General features: G+C 43.3%; 1 protein-coding gene across 1 annotated transcript; it reads left to right on the top strand.

The window, feature by feature from the left end:
• Positions 1–113: 113 nt before the first annotated feature.
• Positions 114–23,448, top strand: RBFA (ribosome binding factor A). The gene is made up of 7 exons (XM_034762460.1): positions 114–370; positions 5,633–5,675; positions 8,401–8,577; positions 14,632–14,744; positions 15,735–15,819; positions 18,177–18,250; positions 22,533–23,448. Exons 1-7 carry the CDS (start codon positions 156–158, stop codon positions 22,927–22,929), a joined length of 1,104 nt encoding a protein of 367 aa, XP_034618351.1. The 5' UTR covers positions 114–155; the 3' UTR covers positions 22,930–23,448.
• The last annotated feature ends 25 nt before the right edge of the window (positions 23,449–23,473 follow it).

Genomic DNA, 23,473 nt, shown 5'->3' with positions numbered 1-23,473 from the left:
GCGGGGGAGCGCGCAGCTCCCCGGCTCTAGCGTCTCAGGGGCAGGGCCGGTGCGGTGCCGCCCAGGCCCGCTAGGGGCGCGGTGCGGCGCAGCGCAGGGAGGCCCGGCTGCTGCTCCCTCCCCCGGGCCCGGAGCGGCGCGCGGCTCGCTGCAGCATGTGGGGCTCGCGGGCCGGCCGGGGGCCGCGATGGCGCCAGCTCCGAGCGATCGCACCCGGCGGGGCCCAGCGGTGGAGCGCTGCGAGCGGCGGCGGGGTGGAGGCCGGCGCGGGCGCTCTGCTGCCGGGCGGCTCCCGGGGCCGGGCCCTGCACGGGTCCGCCGCCCTCTGCGGCTCCAAGAACCTGCTCAAGAAATTCGCCTCGAAAACCAAGTAAGTGCCCGGCCCCGGCTGGCCACCCCCCGGGAGCTCCCTTCCCCCAGGGCCGCGGAGCACGGGCCTCCCCGGGCAGCAACCTCCCCGCGGCTGGGGGGCGCCTGCCTTGCCCCGAAAACTGCTGCCACGGTTTGCAGCACCAGCAGCCTCCGAGCCTATGGCTGAGCGCTGGTGTCTACACTGGCGCCCCCTTCCAGCTGTGTGGAGAGACGCTTCTTGGTTAATATGAAGCCGTTTTATGAATTATCTCCCCTCTGCTGCGGAAGAAACCGCTTTATGTTGTTTACACGAGCCGTTTTGCAATGAGACTTAAAAGAAAATCTTCCTCGTGCAGATTGTCCTGGCTTGAGCACACTGCCCCAGGGGGCTGGCTGGTTCCTGTATGTTGTGTCTTTCAAAACTTCAATAGAGAATGAAGTGCTGACTTCCTCCTAGCCCTAGGTATTTGCAGTAAAAGTCACTTAATCTATAGTATGTATACTGCTAAACTCCCAAACTATAAGTATTCTCTAAAAACGATACTAAAGGGGAGTAAAGATTGAGGTGATTGGTAATTTAGGGCAAAATACATTATAGGGATGTTTTGTAATTATCCCCAAACCAAGTGCATGGAAATGCACATGGAGGTAAGTCAAACCACCTTAAATCTAATGATCCTGCAGGAGCCATAATAAGACATTTTAATAGTTGTGGTCCCAGATTAAATTTATTTGTAAAGATACCTTAGGTTCCTTCCGTTCCCCTCTCCTTCCTCCCCCCCCCCCCGGTCTCTACATATGTTGTTGCTATTTGCTTGCCTCACTAAGGGTACGTCTACACTACGAAATTAGGTTGATTTTATAGAAGTCGATCTTTAGAAATTGATTTTATACAGTCGACTGTGTATGTCCCCACTAAGCGCATTAAGTCGGCGGAGTGCGTCCTCACTACCGTGGCAAGCATCGACTCACAGAGCGGTAGGGTGACCAGATGTCCCGATTTTATTGAGACAGTCCTGATTTTTGGGTCTTTTTCTTATATAGGCTCCTGTTACCCCCCACCCCCGTCCCGATTTTTCATACTTGCTGTCTGGTCACCCTGTGGAGCAGTGCACTGTGGGCAGCTTTCCCGCAGTCTCCGCTGCCCATTGGAATTCTGGGTTAAGCTCCCAGTGCCTGATGGGGCAAAAACATTGTTGTGGGTGGTTTTGGGTACATGTCGTCATTCGCCCCTCCCTCTGTGAAAGCAACAGCAGACAATCATTTTGTGCCTTTTTTCCTGGGCTACCCGTGCAGACGCCATACCACAGCAAGCATGGAGCCCGCTCAGCTCACCGTCACCGCTGCTGTTGTGAGCATTGTAAACACCCTCTTACATTATCCTGGAGTATATGCAGAACCGGGCTAAGAGATGCCAGCATGAGGAGGATTTTGATGAGGACATGGACACAGACGTTCCTGAAAGCACGGGATGTGGCAATTGGACATCATAGCGGCAGTGGGGCTGATTGATACAGCAGAACACCTATTCTGGGCCCGGCAAACAAGCACAGACTGGTGGGACCGCATAGTGTTGCAGGTATGGGATGATTCCCAGTGGCTGCGAAACTTTCGCGTGCGTAAGGCCACTTTCCTGGAACTCTGTGAGTTGCTTTCCCCTGCCCTGAAGCGCGGGAATATCAAGATGAGAGCTGCCCTGACAGTTGAGAAGCGAATGGCAATAGCCCTGTGGAAGCTTGCAACGCCTGACTGCTACTGGTCAGTCGGGAATCAATGTACAGTGGGCAAATCTACTGTGGGGACTGCTGTGGTTCAAGTAGCCAATGCAATCACTGACGTTCTGCTATCAAGGGTAGTGACTCTGGGAAATGTGCAGGTCATAGTGGATGGCTTTGCTGCAAAGGGGTTCCCTAACTGTGGTGGGGCGATAGACGGAACGCGTATCCCTGTCTTGGCACTGGACCACCTTGCCAACCAGTATGTAAACCGCAAAGGGTACTTCTCAATGGTGCTGCAAGCACTGGTGGATCACAAGGGACGTTTCACCGACATCAACGTGGGATGGCCGGGAAAAGTGCATGAAGCACGCATCTTAAGGAACTCTGGGCTGTTTGAACAGCTGAAAGAAGGGACTTACTTCCCAGACAAGAAAATTACTGTGGGGGATGTTGAAATGCCAATAGTTATCCTTGGAGACCCAGCCTACCCTTTGCTCCCATGGCTCATGAAGCCAGACACAAGCAGCCTGGACAGTAGTAAGGAGCAGTTCAATATAGGCTGAGCAAGTGCAGAATGGTGGTAGAATGTGCCTTTGGACGTTTAAAAGCTTGCTGGCGCTGTTTGCTGACTAAGTTAGACCTCAGCACAACCAATATTCCCATTGTTATTGCTGCTTGCTGTGTGCTCCATAATATCTGAGAGAGTAAGGGGGAGACATTTATGGCGGGGTGGGAGGTTGAGGCAAATCGCCTGGTGGCCGATTTTGAGCAGCTAGATACCAGGGCGATTAGAAGAGAACAGCGGGGCGCGCTGCACATCAGAGAGGCTTTGAAAACCAGTTTCATGACTGGCCAGGCTACCGTGTGAGAGTTGTGTGTGTTTCTCCATGATGCAAACCTGCCCCCTTTGTTGATTTTAATTCCCTGTAAGCCAACCACCCTCCCCCCTTCGATCACAGCTGGCAAAGGAAATAAAGTCACTATTGTTTTGAAACCATGCATTCTTTCTTTATTAATTACAAAAAAAAGTGAGATAACTGACAAGGTAGCCCGGGTGGGGGAGGTGGGAAGGACAAGGCCACATTGCTTATTGTAGCGACACTACAAATCAAAACTGTTCGAATGATAGCCTTCTGTTGCTTAGCCATCCTCGGGAGTGGAGTGGCTGAGTGCCCGGGGCCTCCTCCGCCCCCCCCCCCGCATGTTTTTGGGCATCTGGGTGAGGAGGATCTGGAACTTGGGGAGGAGGGCAGGCGGTTATACAGTGGATGCAGCGACGGTCTGTGCTCTTGTTGGCTTTCCTGCAGCTCCACCAGACGCCTGAGCATGTCCATTTGCTCCCCCATTAGCCTCAGCATCGCATCCCGCCTCTTCTCATCGCGCTTACTTAATGCTTTCCTGGACTCTGCCACTGAATGCCTCCATGCATTCAGCTGTGCCCTATCAGTGCGGGAGGACTGCATGAGCTCGGAAAATATGTCATCGCGAGTGCAGTTTTTTCACCTTCTAATCTTCAATAACCTCAGGGATGGAGATGATACGGGGAGCATAGAAACATTTGCACCTGCAGGGTGATAAAAAGGGAGAGAAAAATTTAAGATGATACATTTCTGAGAACAAAAGGGAGACTCTTTCACAGTGAATCAGGCAATTCACAGCAGACAGCACGTGGGCTTTAGGTACAAGGTCATATTTTGCCTTTTATATTGAGCGCCTTTCGGTATGGTGATACATCACACGCGGCTGGGCAACAGAATTCGGTTTTCAGGCAGCCATGGTAAGCCAAAGGGTACATGGGATTGGCTTCTAACGCCTTCATAACATGTGGGAATGGTTTCAAAGTGCAGCGCCCTCCTTTCCCATAGCAAGCAATGCCGGTTGGGTTTGCCATTTAAATGGAGGGGCTGCGGTTTTCGGGTGGATGTGCAGCACCCACCTCCTCCCCACCCCACCATGTGGCTATTCTCTGGGACGATCCCTTCACCCCTCCCCCTGACGCATGGCTATTCTCCGGGATGATCCTTTTTAGCCAAGCGCAAACAGCCCAGCATGACCTTTTACTGTTCTCTTACAAAAATTCCCCTATTTCAACCAGGTGACCATGAATGATATCATTCTCCTGAGGCTAATACAGAAAGATATAAACGGCATGTTGCTTGAATGCAACCAAAATCCAGGACCATTCACTGCCATGCTTTGTGCTGTAATGATTCCAGACTACTTGCTACTGGCTTGGCGTGGGGAAGTGTCCTACCGTGGAGGACGAAATAAGGCAGCCCTCCCCAGAAACCTTCTGCAAAGGCTTTCAGAGTACCTCCAGGAGAGCTTTATGGAGATATCCCTGGAGGATTCCCCCTCCATCCCCAGACCCGTTAACAGACTTTTCCAGTAGCTGTACTGGCCACGAATGCATCCCAAGTCTTATGGGCAAATCAAACATTAAACACTATGCTTTTAAACCCTGTACTGTAGTTACAAATGTGCACCAGAGGGGCCTTCTCCACCTTCAGGGTTGGGGATCCTGCCTTGGGAGGATATTGGCTCCAGGGTGATGAAAAGTTCCTGGCTGCTGGGGAGAACGGATTCACCGCTTGCCTGCTGCGCATTCTCCTCCTCCTCCACAAAATCCTCCTCCCTGTTGCATGAAACTCTCCCCTTGCAGGTGTCCACGGACAATGGCGGGGTAGTGGTAGGGTCCCGTCCCCCCCAGAATGCCATGCAGCTGATCATAGAAGCGGCATTATGGGGCTCTGACCTGGAGCGACCGTTTGCCTCCTTTGTCTTTTGGTAGGCTTGCCTTGAGCTCCTTAACTTTCATGCAGCACTGCTGTGTGTCCCTGTTGTAGCCTCTGTCCATCATGCCCTGTGTGATTTTGGCATATATATTAGCATTTCTTCTTTTTGATCGGAGTTCTGCCTGCACAGATTCTTCTCCCCATACAGCAATCAGATCCAGTGTCTCCCGTTTGCTCCATGCCGGAGTTCATTTGCGATTCTTGGGGGACTGCATGGTCACCTGTGCTGCTGAGCTCGCCACGCTGACCGAACAGGAAATGAAATTCAAAAGTTCCTGGGGCTTTTCCTGTGTACCTGGCTAGTGCATCGGAATTGAAAGTGCTGTCCAGAACAGTCACATTGGAGCACTCTGGGATAGCTCCTGGAGGCCAATAACGTTGAATTGCGTCTGCACTACCCCAAATTCAACCCAGCAAGGTTGATTTTAGCGCTATTCCCCTTGCTGGAAAGAAGTACAGAAATCGATTTTAAGAGCCCTTTAGGTCGATGGAATGGGGTTGCTTGTGTAGACACATTCATTATAAAATCGACCTAACGTGGCTAAATTCAACCTAACCCCATAGAGTAGACCAGGGCTTTCTAAAGTAAAACAATTTGTACACTGAGCACACTTGATGCAATGTCATTGAGAAACTAAGATTCCTTTAATGCCATTTTACTTATGAAGGTGATTTTTCAGAGTAGAATGGCACTTTCATACACACGTATGCCTAATATTTCTTTATAGTTTTTAAAAAGTAATTTTTTTTCTTTTCTCTTTTGAAAAGAAAGAAGTTTTGGTATGACAGTCCTACAGTGGGGTCTCATCTGGTAAGTGCAAATTTTCAGTGCATTTATTTACTACCAAGAAATATCAGAATTTTTAAAATGAAGACTAGCAATCTAGTTATCTATAGAATACATAGAGCAGTATTGTTTTAACACCGTAAATGTGCCTGATCCTCTACAGACCTAGGAAGACAAATTTCTGTCCTAAGGAGTTTAGTCTTAGGTTCCGATCCTGCAAACACTTATGCACATGAGTAATTTTACACACACAAATAATGCCATTGAATTGCAGCTCTGACAGCAGAAACTGGGACCTAAATTAGGCATAATATAAGAATAGAGGAAAGGATGCTGCAGTAAAAGTTGGTTTGGTTTAAGTTTAGCACACTTTTTGTTAGTTTCAAGTTTTTGGTGTTTATCGTCCTGTTTGTTTTGTTTTTTATAATGCTAACCACAGTATCTGCAAGCATTTTCACCAAGTTGCTTGGATTTTCTTGCATGAGGCTCACTGAAAAATTTCACTTTTTAGCCTGGTAGTCACTAAAAGTTTTGTTGTATGTAACTGTTATACTAATAAAATAATACCAACAGGATCTTCTAAGAGGGATAAGGCAAAATGCCGCGTTTATTATAAATACAGAGAAAGAGCGAGAAATCAGGATATGCAATTCAATATTATTTCATTACCATTCCTTATTCATTCACACACTCATTCATACAAGTTCTGCAGAGTTGTTATAGTTACCAGCCTAGAGGTTGCTCATGGCAGAGTACTGGCCAGGTAGCCTGCACACGAGGGTGGAGCCAAGTCCTTGTCAGATGTGCATCTGATGCTCCTGGAGGGTGGTTGCAGAACGAGACTTAAAGTCCCTGAGTACTTGGTTCTGTTCTTATAGGATTTTGTCCTTATACAAGTCTATGGGAATCGCTTCATCGTGCTGATGTTTGTTTGAAGTGATAATCAATCAGCAGATGGCACATCCCTGACGGCTGAGTGTTATCTTGTTCTTTGAGTCTTCAGCCCTCCATCTGGGGGGGCGCTTGGGTGGATTCTGGCTTGCCCTGTGGGGTCATCCGGTTATCTCTGTGCTATGCATTCTTCGGCCATGGGATATCACAGTTATAATTCTTAGGCTGGCACCTTTGATTTGCTAATTATTTATTTGCATCACATGCATTCATTCACATTCATTCTGTATCTTTAAGTCACATCTTGCACTTATGTTTTACTACCTCCTCTTCCTGACATCCTTATTTTACAATTCTCTTCTCCAGATATGACAGACTTCCATCAATCTATTTAACTTCTTTGATACAATAGTAGAAAACAAGCAGGATAATAAACAAAGGGGGTAAGGGATTTCTGCAAGACCAATTCCAGAGCACAGTTGTTTTTACAACTCTTATCACCTCCTCGAACAGACTCTTTGTCCATGGATGTGCTAGTACAATTAGCAAGTTGTCCTTGTAACTTTTTACATACAGATACAGGGAGGATAGTTTTAATTAGCTTGTCCTTGGTGCTCAAGCTTCTATATTCCTTTCTGTTGGCTTGATTTGGTTTGGGGCCTAAAAGGGGCCTAAAGGGGATATATCTATACCTATGAAATTACAAAACCATATATATAAAACTATCAATATCTCAACATAACCTCCTGTTCTGCCTGTAAGGTGGAGCTATCCTCACTAGACTTTCCTGCCTTATCTCCAGACATATTCAGTCCTGGGCTGCAATCTTGCAAATGTGTATGAGTTGTCTTATTTAAATCAGTGGGGACTTTTCAAATTGAATAAGTTAAGCATGTGAAGAGTTTGCTGGATTTGTGGCCCTGGTCTTCAGCGCATAGGCTTATAAACGTAGTTCAAACACTCCACTCTTCTTCAGGTCTGGGTAAGGAAGCACTGTGTAGCTCAAAAGCTTCCACCAACAGAAGTTGGTCCAATAAAAGATATTACCTCACCTACCCTGTCTCCCTTACAAACAAGGACGAGTTTGCCATCTGGGCTCTTGATATCCACAAGAAAGTGACCTGTGATACTCATTCTGTAGCAGCCTTCAGATTGTAATTACCGTATATACTCGTTCATTAGCCCATTTGTTTATAAGCCGACCCCCTAAAATGGATAGGTAAAAATAGCAAAAACAGTATGACCCTTTCATAAGCCGACCCTATATTTCAGGGGTTGGAAAACTTTGGCTTCTGGCCCGTCAGGGTAAGCCACTGGCAGGTTGGGACGTTTGTTTACTTGGAGCGTCAGCAGGCATGAAGCCCCTCAGCTCCCTGTGGCCACGGTTCACCATACCCAGCCAATGGGAGCTGCGGGAAGTGATGTCTTTGTCCCTGTCCCTCCCCCACCCCCCTGTTCAAAATACTCTACTTTTGATTTTTCATAATCTAGTTCTGTTTACATTTAAAGTTCATAAACAGCATGTTCCATGCTTAAAGTTTTCCTAAGGCATGCCATATTGCAAAATCTGACCCTTTAGGTTTTATCCAAAGTACAATTTGAAAAACAAACTAAAAAAAATTAGTTTTTGTTAAAAATAATTTTCCTGATTATGTCCACTCCATTTTAGAACACAGATTTACTGAGCTTTATAGACGGCTAAATTAAAGATGCTACAAAATAAATGAGAAAATAAATCTTGAATATAATACTTTAAGATCACACTTCTTTGCTGATAAAATTGAAAAGTAGTAGAATTACAAAAAACTGTTGTACATTTGTCTAGACTATTTCTTAATTAATGTTTTTGTTTTTAAAGATGTACAAGCCATCCAAGTTGGCCACTATACTAAAGGCTACTCAGCAGAAAACTAGGAAAGAAGACAGCATACGCAAAAAGGTCCTAAATATCCTCTTGTATAAAGCTGTGACAGACTTGATGTGCACCTGTGAAGTAAGTCAAGAGGTTTGTGACCTCAAGCTGGAACTCACCAAGGCAAGTACAAAAGCCATAGTTCATGTGAAGTCACTTTGACTAAGTTGTGGAACAAGATAATGCGATATTCAAAAACAGCTTTTAGGCGCCAGCCTTCTATTCTGATCTATGCAGGTGGACTGCTGTACCATGCAGCACCTCACGGTCTTCCATGGGGCTCAGTGGGGGCACAGCAGTTTGCCTGCAAAGATCACAATGCACGATCAGAGCCTTAGGTCATGTCTATATTAGGAATACTTGCCAGTGTAGCTATGCCCATGTATGATGCCTGTCCCAGTAGGACACAGTTTATACCGGCTGTGACTGGGGTTCCAGGGGGGCCCACACTGAAGTTACTCAATTAGGGCAAACTGCAAAGAATGGGGCAGACAATCCCCAAAGCTGGTGGATATTCCAATACTTAGATTTACCAAGCCAGCACAAAACAGCTTCTACAATACCTTATTGGTTGCACAGAAGCCAAAACACAGTTCCCTTATAGCAACCCAGCCTTGGGCTTCCACACAGACACCCAAGTCGAATATGATGAGGATTACTTAAAATCTTAATCATATAAGAAAATTCTACCAATCCCAAAGGATCAGACACATTACCTCCCAAGTTAATGAATATTTCAGATCTTACCCAAATACACGCTTACAGCTAATTCTTAACTAAACTAAAATGTATTTTTAAAAAAAGAGAGAGAATTGGTTAAAAGATCGGTATACATACAGACATGAGTACAGTTCTGAGATCAGTTTCATAGTAGAGATGGCGAGCTTTGGAGTTGCAAAGAGTACTTAGAATTAGTCCATAGATTCAGTCCAATGTTCTTATCCAGGGTGATCCAAGTGGGACTGGAGATCTCAGTCTTACGACTTAAGCTTCCCCTGCATAAAGCATCAAGCAGATCTGAGATGAAAGGATCAGGTCCCAAGGGTTTTTATACAGTTTTCTGGCAGCCTTTTGACCATACAGTCCTGGGTGAACAATAGGCATTTGAAGTAACCTTCTATTTCCTAAGCATCACCGGTAATTAGCTACATGGATTAACATAAGGTAATTATCCATTGAGCAGTTCATATACAATTTTTGACAAACTTCAAAGAGACATAGACAATGACATTATTTCACCCAAGATCCATCTAACTGTTAATATTCCCTTTTGATCTCTAAATCAGTAGCTATAGTAATAGACAGGAATTGTCTGTTTACATGGCTAACATCTAACAAGATATAAGTAAACATATACAATTAGTATCTCCTCTAATTCTCTAACAATATAGGTTTTCTAATGACCATTTATCTACTTTTCTAACATGTTTCTAAGGGTTAAATCTGGGTCATTTATCCTGCGAGTTGCTTAACCCTTTCTGGCCATGTCACACCAGCAAAAGCAGAGTTTTGTTGGTATAACTGCATGTATACTAGAGGCTTTTGTTGTCACAGATGTGTCAATCAGGGATCACACCTCTTCACACCCCTGACTGACATAGAATTCTGTAATGTAGACACGGCCCTAGTTCAAAAAGGCCAAGCTAATAACATTACTTTGATGCTAAGCAAGATTAAAAAAGGGGTTGGACCTGTATACGGAGAACAACAATATAGTTGTCATAATTAATGATCAAAACTAATTTGGAAGGGGATTGAACCTCATGTGTCAGGGCTTAAACCAACCTCTAAGTATTAGAGATCAGGATGAGACCTAGTGGGGACTATCCCACATCTGTGTATTCTGCGATTTTTTTTATACACCTTTCTCTGAAGCATCTCATACTGGCCAGTGTCGGAGACAAGATACTAGACTAGATGGGCCTTAGGTCTGCTCTAGTGTGGGAATTTCTGTGTTCCTAAATGGTTTTCTGAATCTCTGGGGGGTTTTGCAGTTAGTTTTTAACACAATACAAAATTTGAGAGAGAGGCTCTCATAACATGCTTCTTCTCCTGATATAACTATAAGTAATTACTGATATTAGCACATTACAGCAAGTCTCATGCTGATTCTGTCTTCCTCAGGGATGGGGCGGGGTGTGTGTGTAAAAGAGTGATCTCTGAAAAATCTTAACATTTGCCCTTGATTCATATTTGAGGGTTCTGTGTTTATCACCACGCTTCATTGCAGCTCTCGTGGTTCTGTACTATGGCCATCAGATTTCTAGTTAGGAAAACAGGATGGATCCTATCAGTACTAGTCCATAATTCACTATAGGCAGTTGATCTCTCTGACACTGCACCCCATAGTCTTTATTGTGGTATTATTATGATATGATTGACATAATTATGATGTATTTTATGCAAGATGTGTCATGTGAAGTGTCACTGGAAAAGTTATGATTTTCTGAATATGATTATCCTGTTTGTATGCATAGATAATTTTTGTATCTGAAGTTATGAATATTCACTATAACTATTTCAAATGTAGTTACACCTGGGTAACGCCAACTAGACAAGATGCTTTCAGTCTAGATAGTGAGTGGGGAAGGGCCTATTCAGGGCAATGGGCTATTAGGAAAAATCTATAGGCCGTAGGAGAAGCTGATCTCTCACTGGTGATGAGCCTTCCTGAGAAACTCCAAAGGCCTGTGAGTAATGGCTGCTATGACTCTACAAGGACACGTGATCAGGCCACATGATGCTGGACTCCATCTTGGGATGTCAGTATTTTTCCACAGACTGGTCTGGGAACCAAGCTTTGAAACAAAGGGTTTCTACCATATGCAAAAGCTATATAAGGCAGGGAGAGACATCATCTGGTGTTCTTCACTCCCCACATAAAAAGACTCCTGGAAACACCTGAGGCACAAAGACTGAACAGGGAGAAGTGCTGGATCCAGGCTAAAGGGATTTCTACCCTGTGAATGAAACACCTGGGGATCCCAAGCTGTAAAGCAAGTGCAGCTTGCCCCTTAAGAATCTGCAGCCTGCTTGTATCATCTCTTAGGGTGAGAATCAGCTAATTCATATCCAATCTAATCTAGTATATTAGGCTTAGTTTGCGTTTTTTGTTTATTTGCTAATCTGCACTGATCTCTTTGCTATCCCTTATAATCACATAAAATCTATCTTTTGTAGTTAATAAATGTGATTTTGCTTTTTCTAAACCAGTGAGTTGGAGTAAGTATGGGAATCTTAGCTCAAAGGGCAAAGGCTGTTGCATATTGAGGGAGGGGGCAAACTTTAAGAGCTTACTCTATACAGTTCCCTGTGCAGCGCAAGACAATATAACTTTGGATTTATACTCCAGAGGGGGGTGCGGGCCTGGGGAGCTGCCTTAGCTGTAGCCTTTCTATTGTTGGTTCATTGCAGGGGCTGGACAGAGAGCCTGCATGTAACTGCAGCTGGGTTTGTCTCTACCTGTATGAAGGCTGGTGAAAGTACAGGCTGGAGGGCTTTGCAGCTTGTCACAGCAATACAGTGTGACAGGGAGCCCATGCTGGTGGGTCAGAGGGCTCAGTGGTACCCCAGTTCCAGGTGGCACCCCAGGGGGGAACCCATCATACTCTCCCTTTCCTTAAGAGATTTATGCAGAGACTAAAAACACTCACCCCCAGCCCACAAATACATTCTTTATAGTGCTTGCCCAGTAACATGTCATAATATCCTAGAAGCTTAAGGTTTGTGTGTGCAGTCTTTATTTATTTATTTTTTTAAAGAGAACTACACTTAAGTTGGCCACAATAGTGCTTCCTAGTGCCAGATGAAGAATTGGAGTTTGACTCTTGAACTCATGTTTTGTTTCCCGAGTCAGCTGAAGATGTGTGCACATTGCAGAGATACCATCCGCTGTGGACTTGATGAAATGTATTGTGGTTCCTTCTGGCCAGTTTGGATGGGCCTTCTCTTTCCTGGAGGATGCTCCCCCTGCTCTTGTGTAATGAAGGAAGAGACCATTGTGCTCTTATTGCCGACTGGGCTCTCACACAGATAGGAACTGTAGGGGAGAGACTTCAATATTGATATAATAATTTTATTTTGCAAGTTTTTTTTATTAGGCCATTACAAACTTGTGTTATTGAATATTAAGATATAACTACAAATGTGTTGTAGTCAGGATGTTTGGAAATGCAACAATTAGAGCTGTTGAGCGATTTAAAAAATTGCAATTAATCAAGTGATTAATCCCTGTTAAATAATAATAAAATACCATTTTAAAAAATTTGGATGTTTTTCATATTTTCAAATATTGATTTCAATACAACACAGAATACGGTGTACGGTGCTCACTTTATATTTTTATTACAAATATTTGCACTGTAAAATAAATAAAAGAAATAGAATTTGCTCGTACATTTATTGAATGATTTTGTTCCTAGATCTTTGGGGTCACCGTCTTCCTCTACCCTTGCTCTCAGTTTTGGATCATTGAATAATTGCTTTTTCCTCAAGTCTTAATGCTTTACTACATGCATTTATAAAAATTAGGGCTGTCAAGCGATTAAACAGATTAACCGCACGGTTAAACAATAAGAGAATATCATCTATTTAAATATTTTTGGATGTTTTCTATATTTTCAAATATATTGATTTCAATTACAACACAGAATACAAACTGTACAATGCTCACTTTATATTTATTTTTGATTACAAGTATTTGCACTGTAAAAAAAGAAGAAATAGTATTTTTCAGTTCACCTAATACAAGTACTGTAGTGCAATCTCTTTATCATGGAAGTTGCACTTATGTACAAAAAACTGCATTAAAAAATAAAACAATGTAAAATTTTAGAGCCTGCAAGTCCACTCAGTCCTACTTCTTGTTCAGCCAATTGCTCAGGTAAACAAACTTGTTTGTATTTGCAGGAGATAATGCTGCCCACTTCTTTTTTACAATGTCACCTGAAAGAGAGAACAAGAGTTCTCATGGCACTGCTGTAGCCAGCGTTGCAAGATATTTACAGGCCAGATGCGCTAAAGATTCATATGTCCCTTTATGCTTCAACCACCATTCCAGGGGACATGTGTCCAGGCTGATGACGAGTTCTGCTCAATAACAATCCAAAGCAGTGCGGACCAACGCATGTTCATTTTCATTATCTGAGTCAGAGGCCACCAGCAGAAGGCTGATGTTCTTTTTTGGTGGTTCGGGTTTTGTAGTTTACGCGCCGGAGTGTTGCTCTTTTAAGACTTCTGAAAGCATGCTCCACACCTCGTCCCTCTCAGATTTTGGAAGGCACTTCAGATTCTTAGACCTTGGGTTGAGTGCTATAGCTATCTTTAGAAATCTCACATTGGTACCTCCTTTGCGTTTTGTCAAATCTGCAGTGAAAGTGTTCTTAAAATAAACAACATGTGCTGGGTCATCATCCGAGATGGCTATAACATGAAATATATGGCAGAATGCAGATAAAACAGAGCAGGGGAAATACAATTCTCCCCCAAGGAGTTCAGTCATGAATTTAATTAATGCATTATTTTTTTAATGAGTGTCATCAGCATGAAAGCATGTCCTGTGGAATGGTGGCTGAAGCATGAAGGGGCATATGAATGTCTAGCATATCTAGCATGTAAATACCGTGCAATGCCGGCTACAAAAGTGCCATGCAAATGCCTGTTCTTGCTTTCTGGTGACATTGTAAATAAGAAGCAGGCAGCATTATCTCCAGTAAATGTAAACAAACTTGTTTGTCTTAGTGATTGGCTGAACATGAAGTAGGACTGAGTGGACTTGTAGGCTCTGAAGTTTTACATTGTTTTGTTTTTGAGGGCAGTTATGCAACAACAACAAAATCTACATTTGTAAGTTGCACTTTTACAACAAAGATTGCACTACAGTACTTGTATGAGGTCAATTGAAAAATACTATTTCTTTTATTTTTACAATGCAAATATTTGTAATAAAAAATAATATACACTGATTTCAATTACAACACAGACTACAATATATTTGAAAATGTAGAAAAACATCCAAGATATTTAATAAATTTCAATTGGTATTCTATTGTTTGACAGTGCAATTAAACCTGCGATTAATCACGATTAATTTTTTAATCACGATTTTTTTTTTTAGTTAATCACATAAGTTAACTGCAGTTAATCGACAGCCCTAATAAAAATCTTTGCATTTTACAGGTATCCCTGTCACCAGACTTTTCAGCATGTCGTGTGTACTGGAACCCTGCTGAAAGTGCAGAGGAGGATGATCGTATTGAAAGTATTTTACAGAAAAGTGCCCCACGTATAAGGTACTGTTGTGTGCTGTAAAGTTTTGTAAACAATCACTCTGCTTCATAAATAGTCACTTTGTCTATTAAGAATTTCTGAAGGGAAATTTCTAAGGTATTTTTACAAATCATGAATGTGACTTTCATTAAAATACTTTGGATCAGGATGTTGGACATCTGCACTTCTAGATATTTTGGGCCAGATTATCTCCCTTGATGAGGCACACAGATGGGCCGCATACTAGCCATATCTGGCAGCTGAAAATTCCCCTCGTGGGGTGCTTTCAACCCATGTATAGCTAGCATATGCAGCTCTACCACCCAGGTCTGCTGAGTAGGGTGTGGCTGGAGTGCCATTTCACTTTGCTAATTGTTAGCTTGTAAAAGGTAGTAGCTTGGGGCTGCTATAAACTACAGTGCAGCCAGAGCTGGAATTGTGCAAGACAGAAAATCAGGGAGCTGCAACTGCCTGCCTGTCCTTTTCTCATTCACTGAGCGTTTTCTGTAAGTCAATGTATTATTTCTGTATATTCCTGTAAACCTTTTAGCTGTAAAGAAAGGGATTAATTTTCTCAAGTTTAAAAAAAGTAATTTAGACTGCGTAACTTTTTTGTATATAGAGAAAATCCTGTGTATGTAGGAGCCCTAGAAAATACTGCAGCTGCCCTACTATGTCACATCTTCGTGTACACACACACACTTCACTGAGTTATTCATAACATCACTGTAGTCTTTGCTTCAGTAGATCTCCTATAGTTTACATCCTTATCCAACAAACTAGACCTAACTTGGACTTGAGAAATTCCTAGTAGCAGAATGCTACAGAGCATTAATCTATAGTATAGTCCTTTGAAATACTAGAATTTGTCATCTGAACTGATACCCTATAAACTTTGCAAACAGTACCCATGCTTCACAATGTGTTTGTTGCATTTTTATTTAACAAATATTGCATCTGTCTTAAAGATGCTGTATGATTACTCATAGCTGGGGACATTTTATTTTTTCCAGACATCTTTTGATTACCAATCAGGTCCTGAGAACTGTTCCTCCAATCGTGTTTGTTAAAGACAAAGAAGCTGCAGCTATAAAAGAGGTAAGATACAATCGCTGACTCAGCGTGTAAATAACACATGTTGCAGTATGTTTTGGAACAGACATGTAAGAAGAACATGGAAGGCTTAATAGGTGTAATGTTTAAGTAGACACATAGTTGCTCACTAGATCTGGAAAACAATTTAAATTGAAAACCAATTCCTCGTCTCTGACAACAAGCTTTTCAATGTTTTGATAAGGGTCCCCAATTATTTTGATACTTTGGGGACAGTGGAAAGTAGAGCTATCTTTTTAATTAGTTTTGTTGACTTCATCTATAAAAACTTCTGAAGAGAAGAACACTGTCTAAAGATGCTTCCGGAAGATAGATAGGTTAATCCAGGAGAGAGATACATTAAATAACCTCAAATGAAAGACAGGAAACTACGGTCTTTATAACCTTATGCCAAAAAGGAAGCAGAGCAGTGATGATGGTGACCAGCTGGCTAACTGCATTGCAGCTGGTTCAACTGTTATTTTTTTGTAAAAGGCGCTGGAATCTAATGGAGAGAAACAGGGATATTGTATATGGAGGATAATATCTAGCTAATGGTAGCAGGCTTGCATACTAGTGGAAGTACTTTTAGAATAGTAATGTCTTCTAGGAATTCATTATTATTGAGCATGAGGAGGTAATATTAGGATTGTGAGATTCCCACGAATTAGAGAGCACAGTGATACTCTGGAGTCCTTTGAAGAACGAATTGAACTAGAGGATAACAACATTAAAAATTGAGCTAATTCATGAGGTCCCGTGACCTAAATTAGCAGACTGTTAGACAAAGAGCTGTTACTATCCGGTTACATAATTATGAGTATCAGAGTCACAAGAGCATCCACTGCACAACTAGCAACCTTGGAAGAGGCAGCGAGTGTTTCATTTCTCACCAATGCACTAGAAATACGAAGTGAACAGCTGAATTTCCTTTGGTCAGTGAGGCGATCTACATTGCAACTGCAATTTTGCCTCCCAGCCCAGGTAGACAGACTTGCACTAGCTTAACTTGAGTTAGCACGCTAAAAATAAATGTGAACATGGCTGCATAGGCAGCAGCTCGGACTAGCCACCTGAGCTCAGACCCAATGGGCTGGGTAGGCTTGGTGGACTCAGGTGGCTAGCCTGACCCACCACCCATGGCACAACTTCCACACTGCTGTTTTTAGCATTCTCACTTGAGTCTGTCTACCTGAACTGGAAGGACAAAGCCAGCTGCAGTGCAGACATACCCAAAGGTAGTGATAAATCCAGAAAATGTTTTTTGTTAGCATACGCCACCACAGTGAAAGTGCCTTTCTACCCCACCACCAACAGGCAAAGTTTAGGCACATTAATGCCCAATTTAGGGTTGTTTAGTCCTCTGTCCCAGCCTGCAGATATAATTCCTTCATCTTTCCAGAAGTAACACAAGGATTTCTCAGAAACCTAACAGTGATTATCAGAACACCCAGAAGAAGCTTTAAATCTCTACTACAGGACCCAACTTTCAAGTCAATTTTTATATGCAATCTGTACTTCAAATAAACTAAAAACCAGACACCAACCCCCAGTAGAGGAAACTTTAAATCTTATAAGAGGGGAGAGAGACTGTTACTTTCACCTCCTAATACAAGGGAAAAACAAAAGGAATAAAAGACTGATGAGGAAAAAAAATCACAGAAAAGGATTATTACAAAACCTTACATTTGGTAAAACTTTCACAACTATAACACACTAGAGATTTACGGTCCTGGACAGACTGATCTCTTTTAAGTAGTTGTGGGGTGGTGGTGGTGGTATTTTTTTCTTTTTAAATTAAATCTCTTACATACAAGATTGGGACAGAAAATTTGAAGTATATGTACATTGGTAAAGGAAAAAATTTACAAGAATAAAGTGAAATCTAACCTAAAAGGAGGAATTCTTAATTAACCAACAACTAAATTCTCTCTCCAGTCCACATCAAATGTATGCCAAACCCTTGAAAGTCACAGTAGTCCACTAATTAATTAATTCAATTTGGTGTAAAGATCCCAATAAGGTATGTACTTCCTGGCAATTCCATAGACTGATAAGTTAGGTCTTCACTATCTCTGTTAGAACATCTACTCCATTCCAAGTCTAGTGGCAGATTATTACCTACAGTACATTCCATAGTATTTATTGAGAGGCCTTGTAAATTAAGTGGATGACTTTTATTGAAAATACAGACTATTTTGAAATGGATACTTTCCAGAAACCCAGAGGGAAGCAGCTATGTTACTCATATGTAAAAGAAACAGACCTGTTCACTGTCTCATTCTGACTTGTTTCCTTTATGAATGTAAACAGAATAGATTTAATAGTGGATATATGTTTTCTATTTTTTCAATTGTTTACAGATTGATAGGTTATTGGCAATTGCTGATTTTGGACCTGAGGGAGAAAAAGACACTTTGGCTGAAAACGACTTTAGGTAGGTTTTTTGTTTTTTGTTGTTTATTAAATGAAATTTTGCAACAAGTATTTTCATTTATGGATATCCGATTAAAAATTGAAAGAATATTTATTTAAAGATACAGAAAATAATTATGCTGTGTGTCTATTTTGTATTTATCTCTAGCCCCTATTGTGGTATCTAATTGTTAGCATCTTAAGAATTTAGTATAATGGAGTTATGAAAAAAGACAAAGGAAAAGTTAGCGCAGTTTAAAGAAGTCCTTATGTAGACATCTTGCCTTTCAAAAGAGTGACTGACTACCATATATAAAGGTAAAGGGATATTGAGTAGTCAGTTATAACAAAAACCCACCCATAAGACAAACAAAATGTAGGGGACCGTGTTTTACTGTGTATTTACAGTGTCTAGCACAATGAGCCCCACCTACTGATTGGAGCCGCCACGTGATACCAAAATACCACAGATATTCTGTAAAGAGCCATCCTTACCTCTCTTACCCCTTAGATTGTTAACACCGAAAACAATTTAAAAACCTACATTTACATCTTGCTCTTTATGTTTTGGATTCCTTGTGCATTTCACTCCATGTGGACATTTATTTCATAGTCTCTTTTGCCTTCTGGTTCTTGTGTGCTAGCACGGTGCTCCAGTGCATAGGTCACAAGTACTGCAAGGGAAAATGTATTTAATTTAGATGTATGGACCTTAGTATGGCAGTGGAAAATGATTGGAGTAGTATATGGGACAGAGTCACATGTAGGACCATGAAGAGCAACATGCAGCTCACTATTTTGGGGTTAACTGCGTGGATTTAAAAACCAGCAACTTTCTGCTCAGTTGGTGATCTCTGCATTTTCTGTTATCCCAATCTACAATATGCTCTTCTGCAGAGCATGGTGCTTCTGAAGGCAATATCTATGTGCAGAAAGTCAGTAACCATAAGTCAAATGTTTTTGTTTCAGTAATTTACAGGCTGTAGGTTCGAGCAATAGGTGCTGACTTGCCCTCTGCCCTATGGGTGCTTGACCCTGGCCCTGTTCCAATTCCACCTTCTTTCCCCAAGTCCCCACCCTTGTCCCGCCTCTTTACTGCCTCCTCTCCCAAGCGTGCCACATTCCCACTCCTTCCCCTCCCTCCTGGAAAGTCCTAAATGCCGCCAAACAGCTCTTAGGTGGCTGTCCAGAAGTGCTGGGAGGGGGAGGAGTGGGGACACAACGCGCTCGGGGGAGGAGGAGGCTAGGAGGGGGTGGAGGCGGGGGAAGCTTGGCTGCTAGTGGGTGCAGAGCACCCGCTAATTTTTCCCCGTGGGTGCTCCAGCCCCGCAGCACCCACGGAGTCTGCGCCTATGCTTCGAGTTTCCTGGATGATAGTTTCTATGGAAGTGCAGTCTTAGCCCATTGGCTCATGACCTATGTCTTAGACTAGGGCAGGGGTCGGCAACCTTTCAGAAGTGGTGTGCTGAGTCTTCATTTATTCACTTTAATTTTAGGTTTCACATGCCAGTAATACATTTTAACGTTTTTTAGAAGGGGTCTCTCTATAAGTCTATATATAATATAACTAAACTACTGTTGTACGTAAAGTAAACAAGGTTTTCAAAATGTTTAAGAAGCTTCATTTAAAATTAAATTAAAATGCTGATCTTAAGCCGCCGGCCCGCTCAGCCCATTGCCAGCCTGGGGTTCTGTTCACCTAGGCCGGCAGCGGGGTCCCAGCCGCCGGCCCCGCTCAGCCCACTGCCAACCTGGTGCTCGGGGTGGGGATGTGGGAGGTGCAAGAGTCAGGGTAGGGAGTGTGGGGAGTGCAGGAGTCAGGGCAGGGGATATGGGGGGGCTGGGTATGTGTGGGGAGTGCAGGAGTCAGGGGAGGAGTGTGGGGGGGCTGGATATGTGTGGAGGGTGCAGGAGTCAGGGCAGAGGGCTGGGAGTGTGTGAGGGGGTGCAGGAATCAGGGATGGGGTTGTGGGGGGGATGCTGGGATGCAAGGGGGGTGCAGGGATCAGGGCAGAGGGCTGGGGGGGTGGGCTGGGATCAGGGGGGTGCTCCCAGCCCCCTGAGCGGCTCACAGCAGAGGGCTGGAGGGATACACCCCGCTCCTACCCTCCTTTCCCCAGCCTCTTCTCCGCCTCCTTACTGGTCTGAGGAGCGAGGGCGCTGGGGCTGCTCTTCTCCCCTCTCTCGCAAGGGCCATCGGTGGCAGGGAGAGAGAGGAGGCGGGGCTCGACGCAGCACGTTGGGGGAAGAGGCGGGGGAGGGGGATGCTTGGCTGCTGGCGGAGCCTGCCCTACAGCAGCGGGCAGGACCAAACTTGCTTCTGCCCCTGCCAGAGAGAGCAGAAGGCAGGTAGCGGAGAAGAGCAGGCTGGGTCAGGCAGGATTTTTAATGCCACGCTGCTGCCTGCCGGGGTCCGGCTCAGCCCGCTGCCGGGGTTCAGCAGCGGGCTGAGTGGGACCCCGGCAGGCAGCAGCGTGCCATTAAAAATCAGCTCACGTGCCGTCTTTGGCACGCGTGCCATAGGTTGCCGACCCCTGGACTAGGGAGACTTCTGTACTAAATTTTACAGTATATTGAAGGACATGTCACTTTAGATCCCAAAATTGTAAGTATTTATAACATGCTAATTTCCATAATACTTGAAGCCCTAAAAAGTTCTAAAGTAAGTGATATCTGCATCACTCTTTCCCCTTCACAGTAGGATTTGTTTTATATAGCGGTAATGCTAAGTCAGAGGGCTCATCTACCAAGTTTACTGATACAATTATATTGCTCTAGTTATACCAGTATAACTCCCCTGTGGACAGTCTTATTCTGGAATAAGCAGTATAGTTGTACCAGTATATTTCCTCATGTAGACAAGCCCTGAGTCTTGAATTTTTCTCTGAAGATGGTAAAAAATATAAATAAATTCTAATCCCTTGAGGAACTGAACTGAACAAACTGTTTAGAATGATGGTGATACCAGGCTGAGTGCTATTGAAACCGTATTTTCAGACTGGAAATAAGGTGTAAATTTTTAATGGTGAGAGCAATTAACCATTGAACAATTAACCAAGGGTCATGGTGGATTCTCTATAACTAGGGCCTTATCAAATTCACAGTCCATTTTGGTCAATTTCATGGTCATAGGAATTTTAAAATCATCAATTTCATGATTTCAGCTATTTATATCTGCAATTTCATGGTGTTGTAATTGTAGGGGTTCTGACCCAAAATGGGGTGGAGGGGGTCGTAAGGGGGGTTGTGGTACTTCTACCCATACTTCTGCGATGCTGCTGGCAGCGGCACTGCCTTCAGAGTGGCTGCTGGCCAGGAACCCAGCTCTGAAGGCAGAGCCACGACCAACAGCAGCACAGAAGTAAGGATGGCATGGTATGGTATGGCCACCCTTACTTCTGTGCTGCTGCTGGTGGGTTGCTGCCTTCAGAGATGTCGCTCAGCCAATAGCTGCCGCTGTCTGGCTGCTCAACTCTGAAGTCAGCACAGAATAAGGGTGGCAATATTGTGATCCCCCCTAAAATAACCTTGTAACCTCCCTGCAATTCCCTTTTGGGTCAGGACCCCATTTGAGAAACACTGATCTCGCCTGTGAAATCTAAAAGTGCACAAAAGACCAGCTTTCACAGTCCATGATGTATTTTTCATGGCCATGAATTTGGTAAAGCCCTATCTATAACTGACAATTTTCAGATCAAGTTTGGATGTTTTTCTAAAAGATCTGCTCTAGGAATTATTTGGGGGAAGTCCTGTGGCCTGTATTATACAGGTCAGACTAGATCAGGGTTCTCAAACTATGGTTTGGGACCCCAAAGTGGGTTGCGACCCCATTTTAATGGGTTTGCCAAGACTGGTGTTAGACTTGCTGGGACCCAGGGCTGAAGCCAAAGCCTGAGCCCAACTGCTTGGGGCTGAAGCTAAAGCCAGAGGGCTTGAGCCCTGGGCAGCGGGGCTCAGGTTACAGGCCCCCCACCCGGAGCTGAAGCCCTTGGGCTTTGGCCTCCACTGCCCGGTGCGGCAGGGCTTGCGTGGGCTCAGGCTTCAGTCCCCCCTCCTGGGGTAGTGTAGTAATTTTTGTTATCAGAAGGGGGTCGTGGTGTACTGATGTTTGAGAACTGCTGGACAAGATAATCACAATGGTCCCTTTTGGGCTTGGAATCTGAGAGTTTAAAAAGGCTTCTCTGTTTCCCTCTGATTTCACACGATGATCTCTTGATAAAGAAGCTTAGTAAAGGTCATTGTGCCTTAAAGTTTTATAGTACAGTTTACCATGTGCCTCTTAAAACATACTTTTTTTTTCGCAGTGAATCAAAGTCTTCTGCATCATCTTCTGACATGGCAGCTTCGTCCATCCCAGCTAATCTTTTTGGGATCGATCATGAAGTGCTCAATAAGCAAATAATGGAGTACAAAAAAATGAAAAAGGTGAAGGACACAGAAGGCATTGGGTGGGCAGAACAGCAGCAGATACAGCTGGCTGAGATACAAAAGCAAAAGAAAATGAAAAAGAAGAAAATAAGGAATCCCTTTGAGAATGATATCACACCACAGAAATATCTGCTGGACAAATATAGTGAAGATTCTTTGGATGGTGACATTGCACCTTCTCAAGATAGTGACCTGGAGTATGAATTACAGGAAGTGGTAGATGAACTAGAGGTAGATGATGACAGAAATCCGTCTACTACCAAACTTAAGTGAAATTAAAAAGCTTTTACCAAAAAAAACTGTTGGTAATGAATTATATTAGAGTAACCACTGAATTACAACTTCTGTGCTGCTTATTTACCACCTCCTTTCCATCTTCTCCAAAATATGTGGAAATGAATCAAGTACTACAAGTTTTCATGGGAAAATAATTTTTAAAATCCTGCTTATAATAAATCTGAGAAGATGAGCTCTTCTGAACTAAAATAATTAAGAAATATTATGGTTGTCAAAAGAAAAATACCCTTATCCGCTTTAGACTGAGATGAAACTTCTTGTAAATACATTATGTACCACCCAAAAAGCTTATTACCTATGCCTTTATATAAGTGCAAGGAACTGTCAAAAATGAAAATATTTCAAAAAACTTGATTATAGAAACATGCTAAACTACATTTCAGTATCCTGCAAACTTTGTATATGCACAAAAATGTGCTTTCCTTACTTCTCAAAGATTTAATAGAGTGCTTTGTGCTGTGATCTCATATTACTTAAGCTTATTTTTACAAACTATGTATAAGTATTGAAGTATTACATC

The sequence above is a fragment of the Trachemys scripta genome, chromosome 2 (assembly GCF_013100865.1).
Source record: "Trachemys scripta elegans isolate TJP31775 chromosome 2, CAS_Tse_1.0, whole genome shotgun sequence".
NCBI lineage: Eukaryota > Metazoa > Chordata > Testudines > Emydidae > Trachemys > Trachemys scripta.
The sequence above is the reverse complement of the archived record's forward strand: the minus strand, read 5'-3'. Positions and strand labels throughout refer to the sequence as shown.